The sequence below is a fragment of the Barbus barbus genome, assembly GCF_936440315.1.
Source record: "Barbus barbus genome assembly, chromosome: 44".
Classification (NCBI taxonomy): Eukaryota; Metazoa; Chordata; class Actinopteri; order Cypriniformes; family Cyprinidae; genus Barbus; species Barbus barbus.
In genome coordinates, this window is record NC_136722.1 from 21,914,982 (window position 1) to 21,936,192 (window position 21,211).

The window sequence follows — 21,211 nt, forward strand, 5'->3', positions numbered from 1 at the left end:
GGCCCCACAGGGCAAGTACAACGGTTCATATCGACACGGCCCAGCGTCCCGCTCTCTGCTGGGGGAATGAGGACTGGGTGACACATTTGTGGAATATTTTGGCAGCTATTTGGACAGTTCTCTGCTTTTCTCAACTTGCGAAAAATCTCACTTTCTCGGATATCAGCAATTATTGTAGCGCCGCGTCAGCATGCAGCCCTGGAGCTGTAAATTGAACAAGATAATTAAGGTGTTTGGGGTATTACTAGTACTTTACATGGAAATATGTAAACAGTTTTTATCCACAAACGCTACAGTTAGACGTCCTTACATGACCTTACATGAAATGTTAATTTTAAAATTGGTCCTTCTCTATAATACAAGTCATGATGAACACATGTATGGTGCTTTTTCACCCTTTTATGGACCTCAATAGCCACTGGTCACTATAGTTTGTTGTACAATCAATTTTCTATGGAATAGAGCAGCATGAACGTTCTGCATAATATCTCTTTTTGTGTTCCACGGAAGAAATAACGTCATACCTGCTGGAACACACATGAGATATGAGGGAAGATTAATGAATTCAAATTTTTGAACAAACAATTCCTTTAACTTATGTTATGATATATATTTTTCTTATACAGTTATTATATAGTATTTTTATATATGGTATTATACAGTATTATATAGTTTATAGGTTTGTGCAGTGCTGTTAACTAATTGTTAACTAAAACTATTAAAACTGCCTTTCGATAATTTAAATAAAGCTTTAAAATAAAACTTAAAACAAACAAAAACTGGAAATACAATAAGTTTATCTTAAGAACTAAAATGACAAACAAAAATAAATTCAGTTGTACTTTTAGTTATTTTAGTACATCAATTTATACTAAATTGAAATGTTAAAATGTTGTCTTGGCATCTACTTGAATTAAAATGATTTATATATGTAATACATATTAATATATTAATATTTATTTCAGTTAATGTTTATTTTATTTCAAGTAACATTTTTATGGTTTTAATTTTAGTTTTGGTTAACTATAATAACTGCTGATTTCATATTTAACTTGTGTCTTACCTGCAGTTCTGGCGGGCCACCTTCGTCCCTGATCAGCAAGAGATAACTCTGTCCATCCACCACAATCTCCTTTTTAAACCTCCCTCCTACAAGAACACAGAATAACATTAATTATCCTGTTTCTACAGCACGGTCGTCTCTAAAGCTCATTTACCAGCAGGCAGTGTGCCGCTGACGTCAACGCCATCAAGATTAAGGGACTGAAGATACACCCCTGAGGAACCCCCTCTAGCCGCATCAATCTGATAGCACAAACATTTCCCATTTTCAGCTTACGCATACCTTCTGGCAGTTGTGAAGTGTTGGACAAGGGATGGAGAAAGAGACAGAAAGAGTGAATGAGTTAGTGAGTGTGTAAATGAGTGTTTGGGATGAATGTGTTTGCATGTCTAAACATGACTAATGATTAAACCCAGCAGAGCGCCACCCATTGCTCTTGCTTCATTATACAGCGCATGGAAACACGGGAATCTTTGTTAACACACTGATAAAAAAAGAAATATAAGCCAACAAATGAAATTAGGCAAGCCTTATCCGAAATCTGAGTTATTTCGACACCAACAGTGAGATGAGAGTCTGAGACTTTGATTTTTCACCCTTCATTTATTCTCTTCTCAACAGATGTGTTTTTTTCCTTCCTCGCAGCCGCTGGCGCTGAAAGCTGATGGAACTTTGATGCCATTGAGATTCTCTCAAATTAAATTGCACTTTTTTTATAGTAGGAAAGTTTGTGAAGCCGAATGAAATTTGCCTTACTTATCTTCTAGGAGGACAAAAGAGGAAGGGTGAAATCTTCAAAGATTATGACAGGTGAAGAAGTAGAATATATGAACAGCCTGGAGAGGAAAGGGCTCGATTTGGGTGAACTTCACCTGAAAGTGTTAGGAATTTAAATAAGGAGCCATTGAAAGGCACAGAATGGTACAGTGGCATGGTACAGAAATGATGTAACAATGTTAGCTGACTGAATGAAAATATGAAAAAATTAAGTTATATAAAATAGAAATATAAAATTTTTTATTTAATACAAAGTGTATTTAATAAAAACACAAATTATATATAATATTGAAATAATAAATTACTGTAATCAACAATTTCAATTTATATAAATAAATTCTAAATTAATTCAAAACTAATTTTATTTTACAGTATAAGTAAAATAAATTATCAAATAAATTATAAACTATAAATACATTTTATATATATATATATATATATATATATATATATATATATATATATATATATATATATATACACACACACACACACACACACACACACATGCATACAGTATATACACATACACATTTATTTTTAAATCAATTTTTAAATGAAAATATCCTTTTAATAATTAAATCTTTATTAAAGCAATAAACACAAAATAGATTGAACTACTTTGATTATGTGAGCATTGTTCATGAGGTGACTAATTTGTGCAAAATGCAATGAACATAACTTGACTTTCCATTTCCAGTGTGATGAATAAACATGAAGTGACTATTTTGAAACATGTTTTGATTCAATATTTGATCTGACTGCCAAAAATGAAAGATAAAAGGTATTACACAAAATCAAATAAAAAATGCAGAGCAATTAGAGCTGGACACCCTTGACATGCAACGTGATGAGAAAATGTGACAATGCAGCATAATGCATACCATTTCACTATAAAAGTAGTCAGCGTTCAGTTCATTCAGTGCATGACCTCCCTTTACTTTAACTCTATTTTGTTCTGGGAAATGCACAATGGAGCTTTGACACTTCTGAGCACCTCCTATTGGATAAATATAATGATTGAATGCTTGTTGCACAGTGTATGACTAAAACCTGCGGAAGTTCGTACAACATAGCAAATCCTTACTTCCAAGTTCACTGACCCCTGGAGTAAATTGGGATTAAGAAGTTCACCGAGGGCACTGAAGTACAGCCCGATGGAGCAGTGAGGGACGTTAATAATAAACACAACATGACCCTACATGGAGATTTCTACTAGTGACCTCATATCGACTGAGAGATATTATCCATAAAGCCATTACGCCAAGAACACTACACTTTTAATTAGTTCACCTGTGTCCATAACTATTTGTATTTTGTCAATGCTTCCCTTGAGCTTAAAAACAAAAAAATTGTAGAATTTCAAGGTGAACAATATGTTCATAGTGGCCAATGTGAATACACCTGCAAGCATAAGAAATATGCACAATAGGGGTTTGTGATATTTATTGTCTACAATATTGTAACTGCTGTTTTAACAATATGCAAACTGACATTATCGAGTGCTTGCAAAAAACAAACTAAAACACATCGTGAGAGGCCAAAAGCATTGACTGCATGATGAAGCCTATTAGAATGCAGTTCGAATGACCCTAAAATTCAAGTTCTGGGAGCAAAAATATCCTTGTATGGGTTTTTGTTTTTTACAGTTATAAGATATGCTAATAGTTAAAGGGAGAATTGACCCAAAAATTAAAATAACCCCATGATTTACTCACCCTCAAGCCAAGGTGTATATGACTTTCTTCTTTCAGACAAATACAATTGGAGTTATATAAAAAAAAAAAATGCCCTGGCTCTTCCAAGCTTTACAATGGCAGTGAATTGGGGTTGAGATTTTGAAGTCCTCATTTTGTATTTCGAATTCGTGACCATTGTTTTGCACTCTGCATTCATCACTTCTCACAGGAGCTTATGCCTACGCCCTACGCCATTGGCTGGAACGCCACTATCTCGTGAATGCGTGTACAACAGTTAGCGGAAGCTAGATATCATGGTTTTTATAACGTTTTAAATATAGATATTTTTCTTACACAAATGAATCAACTCACTTCAGAAGGCCTTTATTAACCCCCCAGAGCCGTGTGGAGCACTTTTTTTTATTAATCATGGAATCCCCCATTCACTGCCATTATAAAGCTTTGAACAACCAGGGGTGCGTTTTCCCAAAAGCATTGTTGGTCATTATTCCATTGAACTCTATTGGTAACGATGGAACTTGTGACCATATTTGCTTTTGGGAAACGCACCCCAGGACAATTTTTTTAATAATTCTGATTGTATTTGTCTGAAAGAAGAAGGTCATATACACCTAGGATGGCTTGAGGAAGAGTAAATCATGTGGTAATTTTCATTTTTGGGATAACTATGCCTTTAAGTAATATCACACAAGCAAGGCTACCGTTTTCCTGAATATTGGCGTGTGAGCATGATTGCGCATGTAATATTAACTTTATACAACAGTTCAGAAAACAAGCAGTTAATGGTTATTTGTTTCGCCAATGAAAATATCTCCAAACAAAGCCGGATCAGAACATTTGTTCGTCTTAGAGCAACACTGCGGTGCTTCGTTCTTGAATGAATCTGTTTTTGAATTAAACATTTGAGTCAGTAATTCAATGATTCATTCATAAAGACAGATGTTTGCGAATCAGCGGTTTTAGTGTCATATTTACTTATCCATGACAGGCCTAAACCAGCCAAGGTATAAAAACACACTAAATAATTTGTCAATATCGCACATTCCTACTGCAAAAAATTATTTATTTACTAAAGAAAATGCAAGTGATGCTTGCATGCAAAACAAGCTGAAATTGGTCTGAAAATCAATTTTGGTAGTTCCACAATCCAAAATATTTGAGGAATCAACTAGTTCACAACTCTAAACTAAGTGCAATAATGCTTGCATTAAGAAGCACCACTAAAAAATGGTTGTTTAACTGAAAAGCATTGAATTTAACAGCTTTTTTCTAGCGCATTCACTGAAGCTTTTAAAGTAGGAGATAATTGCATTGGAGCCAGTAAGGGCATGTCTGAACCTGTCAAGATAGGACAGCACAAAAATCCCTTCAGCAAAGTTTCCTGCTCATTCTGACATTTGGCAGAAAGCCGTGCAAAATAGATGTTTTTCAGCTCTCAGTTTTTGCTGCAAAGGCTAAAAAGAAAATGACAATAAGGTACCAAGTCTTACTGTCGCCGGCAGAGGTGTATGAGACTTTTCGCGACGCTTTTGAAATTCAGCCCTGGTTTGGGTCTTCAGGAATCCGTCGTTCTGATTCTAATCTCTAATTTAGATTTCAGAGGGGCTGCTGGTGCCAAGAGGGCAGAAACATTTCATCTCTCCGCCGTCACTCAAAAGTAAACGCTGAGGATTGATGACACGCTTGGCGGCGGCAGGCCAGGCTACCTGACCCTCTGTTGCCATGGCAACAACGGAGCAATCGTAGAGGCGGAGCATCGGCGTGGAACTCAAAGCTTCGTCTGTGCAGGAGCCAATGACAGATTACAAATTAAGGTCAATTTCAATTAAGAGTCGCTTAATAAACCTGGGAACGTCTGCAAACGCTTCATGCAGCGGGAATCACAGCTGCATTAATCACTCGTTTAACGCAATTGCTTTATATAACAATACAATATCAGACTAAACAGGAAAGAGTCTGAGTAAATGTCTTCATTGCTTACATAGTCTATGGATATGAAATTGCATTAAAACCATGGCTTTTGAACATGTACTACAGCTCTATCATGGTATTCTTTGAGGTTAATAATAAAGTGGTGGTCTTAGGTAGTAATACCAAGGTACTTCCATATATACTGGCATATTACCGAAAAACATGGTAGTACTATGGTATATACACTACCATTCAAAAGTCTTAAAGTTTTTAAAATAAATGAATACTTTTATCTGCAAGGATGCATTAAATTGATCAAAAGTGACAGTAAAGACATGTATAATGTTTCAATTTCTTTTTATATATATTAAATATTAAATATTATCAAAAAATATTCAACAAAAACATCCTGAAAAAAGTATCACGGTTTCCATTAAATAAAAAATTAAATAAATAAAGCAGCACAACTGTTTTTAACACTGATAATAACAATAATCAGAAATGTTTCTTGAGCGGTGAATCAGCATATTAAAATGATTTCTGAAGGATCATGTGACTCTGAAGACTGGAGTAATGATGCTGAAAATTCAGCTTTGATCACAGGAATAAACTACATTTAAAAAATTACTAAAATAGAAAACAGTTGTAATTATGAAAATTGTAATTATATTTCAAAATATTACTGCTTTACTGTATTTTGATCCAATAAATGTAGCATTGCTGAGCATTGGAGACTTCTTTCAAAAATATTAAGAAATTTGAGCAACCCCAAGCTTTTAAATGGTAGTGTATCTTTTATAAACCCATTGCTTTAAGTCGTGGCCTAATGGTTAGAGAGTCGGATTTGTAATCCGAAGGTTGCGGGTTCGAGTCTCCGGCCGGCAGGAATTGTAGGTGGGGGGAGTGAATGTACAGCGCTCTCTCCACCCTCAATACCACGACTGAGGTGCCCTTGAGCAAGGCACCGAACCCACAACTGCTCCCCGGGCGCTGCAGCATAAATGGCTGCCCACTGCTCCGGGTGTATGTTCACGGTGTGTGTGTGTTCACTGCTGTGTGTGTGCACGTTGGATGAGTTAAATGCAGAGCACGAATTCCGAGTATGGGTCACCATACTTGGCTGAATGTCACTTCACTTCACTTCACTTTATCACTGGAAACCATGGTACCATCATAGTATTTTCTCTAAGAGACGTCAGAGCACAAGGCTTTATTACAGAAACTGACTGGCATTCTTTTTTAATAATAAATGAATATAATCAATAAAAATAACTTGTTGCAGAGCTTATGTTCTCTAATGCACGGTTCCTGAATTTTGTAGTATTTTCTATTATAGAAGAACAAATATCTTTTAGGGTGGTGTTTGAAGTTCAGTACTCAGGTGTGTGTTAACACCAATCTCACAATCCCACAGCGATTCATTGATTTTCATTTTTCTCACTGCATTAGAAACAAGCATTATTCCACATCGACGCTCCAGTTCAGTCAGAGAGAAGCAGAGAATCTGACTGAATGAGACTGAACTGTGAAAGCCGAATTCAAAACAAGTCACAACAGGCTCCTGAGCGTCTTCGTCCTTCATGAGAAACACAACGTGCATACAGGCATCCAACAAAACCCACCGGGCCAGAACACTCAACATTTTACCTCGTTTTAAGCTATTATTCACCATGTTCTGGGTTTAATGCAAGTTTAAATATACTGTCAACATTTTAAAATTATTTTTACTCTCACTAAAAAATACATTTTTAGGTTTAATTTACAACAAACATCTCATTTACAATAATGCAGACAAACAATGTACTGCTAGAATACATAAAATCAATAATATACATGAAATACAATCCTTTAGTTAACCTTTCACAATGATATGATATGATATGATGATAAAATTGGATGTAACTTACTCAGGAAAGGCTGGTAAGTGATTTTATCATACTAGACTCATGTTAAGACATATTATGTTTGCTTTATGGGGATACTTTCGAAACTGTGTTTTTATCATTGATTCTAAGGTAATCTTGCCCCATAGGCTTCTTGTGTAAGAGCATTACCATCAACACAATTTTCTTTGCTATTACAAATTGAGGAACAACTCAAGGTCTTAAAGGGATAGTTCACCCAAAAATGAAAATTTTATGTTTATCTGCTTACCCCAGGGCATCCAAGATGTAGGTTTCTTCAGTAGAACACAAACAAAGATTTTTAACTCAAACTGTTGCAGTCTGTCAGTCATATAATGGCAGTCAATGGGACCCACGGCTTTGAGAGTCAAAAAATACAAACATACACAGACAAAACCAAATTACACCCTGCGGCTCGTAACGATACACTGAGGTCTTAAGACACGAAACAATCGGTCTGTGCAAGAAACTGAACAGTATTTATTTTATATAATTTTTTACCTCTGATCCACCGCAATGTCCAACCGTCCTGGGCTGCGTTTCCCAAAAGCATCGTAAGCCCAAGTTGATCGTAGCTCCATTGGTTTCAATGGGTCTACGATGTACTTAAGCTTAAGATGACGCGTCAACGTGCTCTGACATAGTTGACGCATGTGCGGAAGCAATCTAAACAATAAGTGATGTATATGCGCCGGCTGTTATGAACGCGCTCAGGGCAGTTGTACATTGAGGTGGATCAGAGGTAAAAAAATTATATAAATACTGTTCTGTTTCTTGCAAAGACCGATTGTTTCATGTGTTAAGACCTTAATGTATCGTCACGAGCCACAGGGTTTAATTTGGTTTTGTCTGTGTATGTTTTTTTGACTCTCAAAGCCGTGGGTCCCATTGACTGCCATTATATGACTGACAGAATGCAACGGTTTAAGTTAAAAATCTTCGCTTGTGTTCTACTGAAGAAAAAAAGTCACCATCTAGGATGCCCTGGGGGTAAGCAGATAAACATCAAATTTTCATTTTTGGATGAACTATCCCTTTAATTACATACACTGAACCCAGAATATTTATTTAAATAAATATGCTGCTGTTTAAAAGTCTGGGGTCAGTGACATTTTTAAATGTGTTTGAAAGAAGTCCCTTATATGCTCACCAAGGCTGAATTTATTTGATCAAAAAAAACAGTAAAAACAGCAATATTTTGAAATATTATTACAATTTCAAAAGGATTAATTTCTTTTTAAATACATTAGAACATGTAATTTATTCCTGTGATCAAAGCTGAATTTTCAGCATCATTACTCCATGATCCTTCAGAAATCATTGTAAAATGCTGATTTGCTGCTCAAGAAACATTTCTGATTATTATCAATATTGAAAAAGTTGTGCTGCTTCATATTTTTGTGGACACATTTATACAAAGTAAAAAAAAAAAAAACAGCATTTATTTGAAATAAAAATGTTTTATAACATTATAAATGTCTTTACTGTCGCTTTTGATCAATTTAATGCATCCTTGCTGAAAAAAGTATTAATTTCTATTAAAAAAAAAATCTCACTGACCCAAACTTTTGAAAGGTAGCGTATAAATACAAATAAAAAGAAGATCTTGACTGAAGCTTGTTGCATGTTTCTAAAGACTTTTAACCTCAGTGTCAACCCAAAACCATTGCAGGCCATTTCTAGCTGCCAAAATAATCTGTTCATATAAAAATAAATAAATAAATGCAGTGCACAGATGAGCATATGAGACGATACAAATTCATGGCCAGCTGAGTCTGCTCCGCGGCAGGAGGTCTTGTTGGGTGACTGGCCCTGACAAACACTCTGTAGTCGGCCCTCCCCGCGGCTCACTCACCTTCGGGCGACTCCTCCTGGACATATGTTCCTGTCAGATACCGATGAACTAACGCCGACTTCCCACTGGACAGGTTTCCCACGATGCCCTGCATGCAGAAACAGACATGAGTCAGGCCAAAACAGAGCAGCAAACAACAGTGTTTGGATGCATAAAGCAAACCGAAGAAAAAACAAATGACTGTCTGGAGGATAATCAATGGAATTCATTTCAGGATATTAAATTACTAATGAAACTTAAAGGTCCTCTAAGTGTTTTTGTTAACATTTGCCTAATAGACAATAATAACTTTCATCAACTATTCACTATCAACAGATGGAGAACATCCGTTGTGCATCCAGGATTTCCTTCTAACGAGTCGAGATCCCTTCCGTCATCAAACAACACCTCAAGCGTGGAGGAAGCAACTTTCAGGAGTTTCCTCACACCTGACGCAATTGTTCTGCCTGTCTGTCTGCTGTATGACGGCTGTTCCCGCACGCATAATTCCCTCACAGCTGCGAACAGACAGCTTTATAAACACAACGAGGACAGATTTAGCGGTCTTTCTCCTCAAACACTGGAGATGAAGGACTTCCTCTAACAAATATTGAAAAGGAACGATGAGGTGAGCGCAAATAAAGACCGATAAGGTGATAAGGTATTAATAATAATTCAAAATGTCAATAACAAAAAGTATGTTACACTTTTTCCCATTTAACTTCATTTAATAGCTGTTGTTAGCATTTGTTTAATTCACCTAGATTTTGATTTAATCACAGCCATTATATCAATATCAAAGCATCCATTTTTTTCAAACTTATATTTACACTTTTTCATTTCACTTTTATTTAATTGGTCTGGCAGCTAAATTATACCATTATACTACCAATAATTAAATCAACACAATCAATATACATACAGTCTATACAATTACCAAGCATTTATTATAATTATATAATAATAATAATAATAATAATAATTATTATTATTATTAAATATACAAATAATATATAAATTAAATAATACTTATATAATACTAATTATTATTATAATAATAGCAAATAATATATTTTCAAATTTTAGTTAATATATTAATACAATGTTTACCTTAATTACGGCTAAACACACCAGTTAAATGAAATTAAATTAAAAAATGTAATTATCAGTTTAAAAAAGGCCTCTTTGATATTATTTGATAACAATATAAATGACAATAATTACATCAACACAATCATACATACAACTAATAAATAATAATAACAATTATTATTAATATTAAATATAATATATATATATATATATATATATATATATATATATATATATATATATATATATATATAGATTAAATAACACTTATGTAATACTACTAATTATTATTATAATAGCAAATAATTATTTTTTATATTTAAGTTAATATATTAACACAATGTTTACCTTAATTTTGGTTAAATTCACCAGACCAGTTAAATGAAAATAAATGAAAACATGCAAAAATAAATAACACTAACTTCTCTAATCTTTTTATATTCTATTTGTTTTCTTTTTATTTATTATACAATTAACAAAAGCAAAAAAGGCCTCTACCACTAGCTTGCTCTATTCTTTTTCTATTCTATCCATTTTCTTTTTATTTATTATATAATTTAAAAAATACTCGTTACGTGTACTGCGTTAAGCTAACTGAGACTTTTTACAGCACTTGCATATCATTGCTCTTTTGTTGATTTTGATTGCTTCCATTGTGCTCTTTGATATTATACAATATAATGGCAGTAATTAAATCAAAATTTAAATGCATTAAACAAATGCTAACACCAGCTCTTGACAATGTGGTCGTGCATCACTAGGACCAAGTTGACCTTCAAAAGAGCACCGAAGACTGCTTTCGTCATGGAAAAACTGTCCATTCTTTTCCCAAAACCCCAAACATCCTCCGTCATCATTTAAACACTGGAGGCTCATACTGAGCAGCGTTCAGGTTCATCAGAGGGTGGTGTGTACTGTTAACAAGGATCAAACAGTAACAATCTTCCTCTGTAATAAAGGCCCAGACAAGCAGGTCGTTTCCTAAGCGGCCGCCGCAGGCCTCAAGAACAAAGAGGAGGCTAGAATCTTCATTAGGAGAAAACTGGATGTAAAAGCTTTATGAGCATATGGTTTCATTGTGCTACCTCATAATAAGAAGTTAGAATGAGGCTGTTCTTTAAATGGGATAATTATGATCCATGAAGCTGATACTGATACTAGTAAAACTATGGTTTGTGTAGTTGTGTCTATATTTTGTACTATTAAATGATCCATATACGGTGTACAAAATAATATAGTATAAATTGAGTTATTCCAGTCACATTTTGACAGTGATATAGTGTATGAAGCTTCAGTGAATTCTGTATTTTCTGACTGGTGGCTATTCTGAGGGAACATCAGCAGAATAACTCAAGAGTGACACGAGCAGAAATATCATTACAGAGACTGACTGACATCTCACTGCTTGCTGAATAAATTCATGTCAGGATCTACTGTTCTGCATAATGTTAAGAGATAAAAGGACAAGGCAAAGGCTGGGAAGATCACTCACCACTTTGAGCTCTGGTACTGATCGACTCAATGTCCATTCCTGACTGTTAACGAAGGAATCTGGAAAGAAACAGACAGAAAACTTTAGTAAGTGATGATGTCTTTCAACCAACACTAGACATTGCTTCTACACATATAACAATCCTTTTGGCCATCGACTTGGAATATTATTGACGAAATCATCAACGATAATCAGAAAATCATGAAAAAAACTGATTCACAAATTTTTCTTAAGAATATTTTTTTGTAATGTAAATAAATTACTTGTCAAACTGACAAATAAATGCTACATTTATATTTAAATGAATAATTTATATTTAATTCTTGTTTTTAAATGACAGATGAATAGTCTATTTGTGACCCTGGACCACAATCATAAGGGAAATCTGAATAAATAAGTTTCCCTTTGATGTATGGTTTGTTATGATCGGACAATATTTGGCTGAGATACAACTATTTGAGAATCTGGACTCTGAGGGTGCAAAAAAATCTAAATATTGAGAAAATCGCCTTTAAAGTCGTCCAAATGAAGTTCTCAGCAATGCATATTACTAATCAAAAATTAAGTTTTGATATATTTACGTTAAGAAATTTACAAAATAACTTCATGGAACATGATCTTTATTTAATATCCTAATGATTTCTGGCATAAAAGAAAAATCAATAATTTTGACCCATTCAATGTATTTTTGTCTATTGCTACAAATATACCCCAGTGACTTAAGACTGGTTTTGTGCTCCAGGGTCACATTTGTTTGTCAATTTGAAAAAAAAGGAAGGATTATTCTTTTTTTTCTGAATTCATACACTGATAATGGACTGTCCATTAAAAGTAAATTGAAGGAACAAGTTATAAATTAATTAATTAAAAAATATAAACAAAAAAATAACTTTTCAAATAGTCACATATATCATACTTAAATTTAATTATTGTTTTAAAAACAAATGGATGGAAAACCATTAGCTAATGTTGCCTTTAAAAGATTATTTAATTATTTATTATTTAAATAAGTCAATTTATTTCTCTATTTAATTTTTGAATGCATGCATAGATAATTGGACTGCCAATTAAAAATAAATGGAAGAAATCAGTTTATTTTTAAGTGTCCTTCCTGGTCCTCATATACACACAGCCTTCAAAAACACTACCAACAATAAATGAAAATTATGTCATTCCCTCATGCAGAAGATCACAAGCTTAATTGTTAATAATAATCATGTTGGCTACATGAACTGACATGACCGCGAAAACACAAGCCTGATTGGCCCAGTAAAAGCCTGCCCATTTCCGTGCCACACATACTATCTGTTGTTCAGCCATTACATCATCACACCGGGCAGATGGGCAGCCTTGTTTAAAGCACCACAGAGGTTTGTAGCACTGCATTGTTTGGTTCATTTTTCACTCGGCTGCTCTTGTCCAATCTAATCAAAATTACTATTCAAAGCGTCGGGGAAGAGAAGAAAAATCTCTTTGTGGATTCAAGGGACAGTGAGAAAAACACACCAAGAAATGAACCCATTTGCGAGCCAATTTGTCCATGCATGGTACCAAAAAGAGTCTCATTCAGTTTGTGTGTTATGGTGAGAACATGGTGTGCTAAGTGTAACGCACGGCAAATCAGGAGGTGTTTTCTTCCGTCCTTCATTTAAACTTGACGTCTCACCCTCACCAAACTGCTGAAGTGACTCAGATGAGATTCTTCCTGCTGCGCTCAGCAACATGCCCTGATGAAACCAGGCGTTTTCAAGCTCCATTCTCGCTCTCACACACAGATCCAAGGAAAAGTGGACGTACGCCAAAAGGCAAACACATCCGAACATGACAACCACACCTCGCAATCCCACAGGATGGCATATTACCATTTTTTCCCAAAGATGTTTCGAGTCAAAACAAATCAAAGTAATTAGACTTCAGATGTCAGCTAAAAACCGGCTACACGTGATCTAAACTCAATGAGGCAGGTATCAAGTAAATACTGCGGTACTTCAGAGCGACAGATGTGAATTTGTCACTAAAATTAAACCTATCGCTGTAAAAAAGCATCAAATTGATGTCGTTTCAATTTGAATGGCAAACAAAGCGCTTTTTGTGTCATATGGGAGCCGAGGCGAACTTTATCATCATCAAGCTGAGGAAAAAATGACTCAGAGTTTTAAAAGAGGGCAAGGCCATTGCAAATCACAAGGGAGGTGGTTTAGAAATAGTGCAATTTCAGGCCCAGTTGGAGATGTACAGAGTTGCATGGAAATCAATAGGCATATTAAAGCCTCTTTTGAAAAACGCAGAGCATTTTGGTTAAATTAATGAATAGAATGCATATCTCAAGGTGTTTCTACTTCTTTCACTTTCACTTCTTTCTACTCCTTTATAACACAGTAATGGATTCTTACAAGCTTTCCATAATTCCCAATTTTCTAGCTTCGTACCCTTCGACCTCACATCATTTTGCTGTTGAAACCCAGCCGTCACGACCCCAAGGCCAAAAAGTCATCGGAATTCCTTCTGAGCAGACCTATAAGGAGAGTCTGGCACTTTGTAGGCAGGTGAGGAAGGTAAAGCCTTCTGGGCTTAAAATACAAAGAACTCACAGCTACAGAAAACAGTCAAGATCCAGGAACGACCTGCTCGTCAAACTACAAGGGCATGTAGCAACAGGTAAGCACAATCCGCAGACATAGGCTTTGGTCCAAAAAGCTCTCAAGTTCAGCAAACACACCCACATTCCGGCTGTCAGTCAACTTTCGCAAAGAAAGGTCAGTCAGGGAGTTTGGGAAGGAGAGTTTACTTAGTAACCAGTGAACAACTCGAGCAGATGCCAAGGGTGTAAACGGCTCTTAATTTATCTCCATTTGACGAATGACTAATGGTACTGCCTAAAAACAAGCTTTTCAAGAGAAGGTAATGGGAGTAGATTGTTACAATTAATGCAAGTCCATTGATTGTATGACAGCCAATTTCTTTCTTTGCAATTTTTTTAAGAATTTTTGTTTTTTGGATTTTTGTCTTTATTATGATAGGACAGATCAGAGCTGACAGGAAGCGAAGTGGGAGAGAAAGAGCGGGGTGGCATCGGGAAAGGTCCTTGAGTCGGAAATCAAACTCTGGACCCCCGTAGCGCAACAGTGCTGTATGTCGGCACGGTGCCCACAAGGTTATCGGCACCAACTTGATAGCCAACTTCTCATTGGATCACTTTAAAGTGGCAATGTCACTGGTTTTGCCCAAATACTGTCCTTTAAAGTAAAGCATAACATGAAATAAATAAAACTTAACAATAGCCATATCTAATACTGCATCTGAACTAATCTAATCATTTAAATGAAAGCAAACTATTATGTGGCAAAAAAGGTCACAAGTTACAAAAAGACGACAATCTAGTTTGTTATAAAATTAGTCTCTGCATGTTGATATTAAATGCAAATTAGTGCTGTCAAACGATTAATCGCATCCAAAATAAAGGTTTTGTTCACATAATATGAGTGTGTATACTGTGTATATTTAATATGTATATATAAATCCAAACACATGCAAAATATAATATCAAATATAAGAATATAAATATATATACATGTAAATATTTTCAATATATATATATATACTGTATGTGTGTGTATTTATATATACATAATAAATATACACTGTACACATACATATTTTGTAAACAAAAACTTTTATTTTGGATGCGATTAATCATTTGACAGCACTAGACTGAAATCTCTTCTTTTATTCTGAGAATGAAACAGATGAACAGCCTAAATTAATCTTTAAAGTGTCATGAGAGACTAAAACATGTTTTTGAGATGTTAACAGATAAGTGTTTTTAGATTTATGGATATTTATGGATAATCTCAGCATCACTGACTCCATCCATCTTTAATGTGAATGTGTTAATAAATCAGCCCAATAAAATATATGAATCAACAAATCTGAATAACACTCTAAAAATGAATTACAAATGCAAGAGTGCAATCAAACATATTTTTAGTGTATATTGTTAGATAGATAGACGCAACTTTCCATTCCTTCATTTTTTAACATTGTGGTGAGACTTGTGCTGAAATGTGGGTTTCCACTACGTAATAAGTGCTCAAAACATCTCAAGGTGTGCTGCCAATAACATCATCTTCAATCCTGAAACATGTCCTCCTAATTCAAACATAAGGACAGCTCTATTTCAATAGCAGATGTGCTAGCATCTCTCTGCTGACATTTCAGTCATCTTGTGTTTGCAGACGTTTCATTCAAATTATATATTGCAACCCGGCATCTTCAACAGCTATTTCGCACTGCGCTTGCAAGCCAGACTGCACTGATTAAAGCCAAAAACATCATAAAAACAACCCATATAATTTGTGTTAACCTTATATAATGCAGCGCACATACTTATTACAAACATTTACATCTTATGAAAATGCCACAGGCAAAAGGAATAAATTTTTCATAAGGATTACAAGGGAGCTGAGGTGACTTAAGGTTAAGAGCCTAGGCCTGTTTACATCTTGTCTCACTCTACGTAACCTAATCCCTTTTTAAAAATCACAGCGTAAAGCTCTGAAACGGCACTATTTGTCTTCACTTCCTCTGAGACGACGCACAAGCTGCAGGCAAAAGATTGAACAGACAAGGAAAGAAAACATGTTTAAAATATCATGAGCTTGTTGTCTGCATGCCGGGTCACGATTTAACCTTCAGAGCGGTGAATGCAAAAACAAATTCCAATTCCAATCCCGTTACGCATCACATTTTCCAAAAGGAAGATAATTCCAAAGTAGAAGGTTCTGATAGTAGAACAGAGTCATTAAATTATTCCCTCTTTATTTGTCTACATCATCCATCCTTGACTCATTCCTGCAGTCTATTTGATTACCTTGAAAGCGTTAATGATTAAACAAAATTTGATGGACGCTTTTTTGCTTCCTAATTCAATTGCAGTGCAGACTTACACTAGAAGAAAACTCCTCTTGGAGCCAATTAGCAGCTCAAGCACACACACACTCCAACAGAACTAAAGCACTCAGAGTGAATAATGCATTTAACCTCTTATTATGCCTGTTGGTGCTGCCCGAGCCAGACCTTCAATATCGTTTTAATATTTAATCAATTTGCCCTGCTCTCCAAGGCTACATCCTGGCACTCAGAGTCTGTTCTCTTCAGACAAAAAGCAGCACCTTTTTACTGCATCAGACTGGGATGTGGAATGAAATTATGCATTTTACACAACTTACCTTGACCTTTGCGCAAACCAATGCCAGCTAGAGTCTCTATAGCAACAGAATCTGGCTTTTTATTTCTCGCAGGGAGGTGGCTGCCAACTGCTTGGCTTTCAGTGCACAGCTCAGATTTGTTGCTGGACGACGGGTCTTTCCTCTTAAAACGACTAGCAATTAGCTGCCAAAAACTAGTCTCTGGTTGCAGTTGTTTGGTGGGCTTTGTTAGTTTAGCAGGACGGAGAGGGACCTCCAAGACTGCCACCTTGCCCCGAGTTTGGTACTGTATGTACTGCGTGGCTCCTTGATCCTCATCTTGCTCAAGAGCTGGCGATAACGTCCTGCCGGTGAGGTAGGAGAACGGGTGAGTGGTTTGCATAGATTGTTCTCCGATACTTGAAGTGCGTCTTCGTTCAGTTCGGTTCTCCTGCTCGGGTTGATTCCGATTCCGCCTCATCCTTAGACTCAAGCTCCTTCGGAGTGATCCGAATGTTGTCTTCGGTTCCTCCGTGTTGTTGGGTTCCTTAAGCCTTGTTTGTTTCACCACCACTTCCTTTGCAGTTGCCTGTCGACCAAACCATCTCCATCGGAAGCCTGGACGAGGCAAACTACCGGTGTCAGTGGAAACGTGGCTTGCAAGCTCATCCCGGGATCCACTACGCTCTTTACTGAGCTCAAGAACAGTCATGCTAACGGGCCGTGGTTTGTTCTTGCTTTTCAAAGTCTGACGTATTGGTGGTTCTTCTAGAGGACGAGGAAACAGCTTAAAAGAAGGCGGCATGTCGGGTTTAAGTCCATCTATCGCACGAAGCTCTGCACGTTTTGTCCTACACCGCTGGACCACATCTGGGCAACCTTGCTTAACTGGGGTTGAGGTAGGCAGAAGATTGTTGTTTGAGTTGGTAGCTGCCAACATACAATCACTGCGAGGTCTTGTAGAGCTGTCTTGGTGGTTGGTCCCTGTGGTTTGGTGTCTCCTGTTATCGTCCGGTAAGACAAACATGCTCAGCGCTCTTCTGCTGCCCAGGGGCCGAAGCCCATGTGCAGGCCTTCGCAGGACCACCACATGAGGTTCTGTTGCATTTTCCACAAAAACAGCATTACAATTTATTTCCTTAATGGGAATGTGGCAAGCATCAGCATGGAGTTCATCGATCCATGCTTTGTCTTCCCCAGCCAAGTCGAAGTCTTCCGCAGACGCTTGTTGCACACAGCTGTCCTGGAGGAAAGGTGGTAACTGGTCCGCCCTCATTCCTAGTACTTCCCCTTTCCTCCACCCCCCATTCCCTGTGCTGCTCAGGTAAAGCCACCTGTTGGGCTTTGCGACTGCACTCCTCCTCTGCCCCGGGCTTTCTCGACGTTCCTCCCTCTGATCCGCCTCTCGTCTTTTGTCATCGTCCTCCTCCTCTCCCACGTTGTTCTTTACAACTCCCAGCTCAGCCTCTCCTCTCCTCTCAGCCCCTCCTGTCAGAGGCTGTACCTCCTCCTGGAGTCCCATTCTGGAAAGCACCAACTTCGTATAGAGTTTTACCAACTTGATCTTGGAGAAGAGATGTGATACTACCTTTAAAAATCACATCAGGGACACACCTCCACAAGCTAGTTCTCTGCAACTTAAGCACTCTCTCTAACACAGTCGCTCTCGGAGTCCAGGCCACATTCCAAAAGCAAGCATAATCCCTCACCTTTGACTTGCGAGAGACGGAGACAGAGTTGGGGGGGGGGGGGGGGACTTCAAACAAGCCCCAGCATGACCTCACTGAAATTTTTACCTTGCAGGGGATTATGGGGGGGAAATCAGCACTCTACAAAAACACAAACCTGTGCGCATTGAAGCGATAAATGCAGCCACAGATTAAGAAGTCTTTGGTCTTCTCCTACTCCAAAAACAGGTCTGTGCAACCCCACAGTCAGCAGTCTAGGCAAATTCCTTAATGTTCCGGTTCTTGGCATGAGCGTGAGGGGTCTGTTTGAACTTCAAGCTGTTCCCACATGTCCCAAGGATAAGAGCAAAACAAGGAGCAGAATCCTTTGTCTCCTTAAAGCGGAGCCATTGCCAAGGCACCTGTAGAGAAATCCCAGTGGGAGTTACTGCTGTGACTGAAGATTAAAACGGACGGGGCCTGATGCTCTGGCCGGCGAGTATCTTCAGCACGGTTACCAACATTTGCACCATCCTAAAAGGCATCTAAATTAAAGGGCATTTTGTAGAGCTTCCCTTTCCCAGAGCCTGCCTCGGTTATTCTCTCTCTGGCTCCGTTGTTCCTACCCTCCCTTCCTAAACTGCCCTCCCTCACAACTGCATTTCCTCATCCAAATGAACAAGACAGAAATTGGCAAACAAAACTGGGGAGCTCATTTCATGAGGGCCGGATGAAATGCCAAACAATTCCCCAGTTTTCTCATGCAAATTTTGTCTATGCTAAAAGAAGTTCATTCAAAACGTTTTACCACCATCTATGCAAACTCTAGGAGGGGGGAATAGCAGAGTCTATAAGCATCATAAGAAAGAAAGATCATGTGCAATGAAAATGATTTCCCTAGAGCAAGTGCCATTAAATGTGCATGAAGAAGCTGTCACCACTATGAAAATACAAACAGAAGAGATCAAAGCATCTACCCCATAACCAATAGTTTAGCTTTGCTATTAAGATGGCTTGCTTGGATTCAGCACAACATGAATATCTGTTTCTAATATGGAGAATCTGATTGGCCTAAAAGCCATCTGGATTCTGAAAACAAGAGAGCAGATTTTGTGCTTGTAAAGAGCACCCACAAGTGGTTCCAATGAAAACTACCCCTGTCCAGTAATACTACACCATCCGCCACAGAGGAAAAACTATTAGACTGATCCAGAGACTCACTTGACAACATTTAAACAAAAGATTCCTGCAGTGCAAAGGAATTTATGAGAGGAAATATTTCAGTTGGACTATGGTAACTTTACATCTGTCATCTGATGGACAAAAACACAAAATCAAAGGGAGCAATTCTGTCTAAGAATGGGATATATTGTATTTCCTTCATTACAATATTAGCCACAACATTAATCAAACAAATGGTAGCAACTCTTTGCCTCTTCCTCATTTCTTTCACTCATCATTCTTTCCTAATTTTTATTTCCTTCGTTCTTAGCATCTTTATTTCTTTCCTTCCTTATTGTCTTTTTGTCAGCATCTTTCCTTTCGTACATCATTTCATTATTTAGTTCTCTTGTTATCTTCCTGTTTTCTTCTTCTTTCCTGTACCCTCTTTTTTATTATTTCTCTTTCCTTCCTTTTTTCCTTCTTTAAATTTAATTCTTTCCATCCATCTTTTTATGTGCTTTCCTTATTTATTTAGCTCTCCTTGCTTCATCATTTCTCTCTTTCCTTATTTCTTTCCTGTCACTTTTCTTTTTTTCTTCCAGACAATCTGCCTTAATCCAGCGATCCTTAATAAACTGATGTCTGACATCTGACAAGTATAAGTCTGAGAACCCAACAGAAGCCACTGAGGACTGATCCTAGACCAGTCTTTCCTTTTTCCAGGCGTTTCTATAAGTAAAACATTTCTGTAAGTTTCTTGACCATAAGCCATTGGCATCTTGAGTTTACACCCACTCAGATTAAGATCTTGGATCGATTTCCAATTTACCTAATAAATTCAATTACATGCACATATTTAAGAACATAATTGCATACGGTTTGCCATATTGAGCCAAACATATCCATTTCTAAATTTAGCTCCGATATGCTCTTGTTAAAACCTCAACTAAAAAGATACCCCATGCTATAATTATTTAAAGCACTATGCACCAGTCAAAACATCATACGTATGTCCCTGATGACTCACTGTTCATTCGCTAGTTTTTCATACCTGAAATGCCTTCACTTTTACAGCGCCCACAGCACTTAAAATATATCTAACAAAGCAACAAGTACAAATGTCTATAGTATACTATTTTTCTAAATCGACAACACAAAGAAATGGATATTTCATATTTACAATTTTTCCTTGTCAATGCCCTCTAAATTAAAATATATCAGACCACAGATTACCCAAATTCTCGTATTTAATTTAAGAGTTCAGGTATTTATTTACCAAATGATAGCGCTAAAGCAAGCACTACATTGCCAAATAAATTGACCATGAGTCAGTGCCTGTGTTGATCAGACAGGAGTTAACACCTGTACGCATGAAACAGATTATTCTCCTTTGAAGCAGGATTCATTACCTGTGTCTACCG

General features: G+C 36.8%; 1 protein-coding gene across 2 annotated transcripts in view; it reads right to left on the reverse strand.

The window, feature by feature from the left end:
• LOC306863316 (arf-GAP with GTPase, ANK repeat and PH domain-containing protein 3-like) overlaps window positions 1-21,211 on the reverse strand; it is a gene marked incomplete at its 5' end in the record, with an annotated part of 172,460 nt that overhangs the window by 87,169 nt on the left and 64,080 nt on the right. The window contains 4 exons of one of the 2 annotated variants that reach the window (XM_079406569.1): window positions 1,064-1,149; window positions 9,211-9,298; window positions 11,774-11,832; window positions 17,002-18,481. In XM_079406569.1, coding sequence (XP_079262695.1) covers window positions 1,064-1,149; window positions 9,211-9,298; window positions 11,774-11,832; window positions 17,002-18,481 — 1,713 coding nt within the window. Of the gene's footprint in view, window positions 1-1,063; window positions 1,150-9,210; window positions 9,299-11,773; window positions 11,833-17,001; window positions 18,482-21,211 lie in introns of those variants that run through there. The other variant, XM_079406570.1, reaches the window with a different exon arrangement.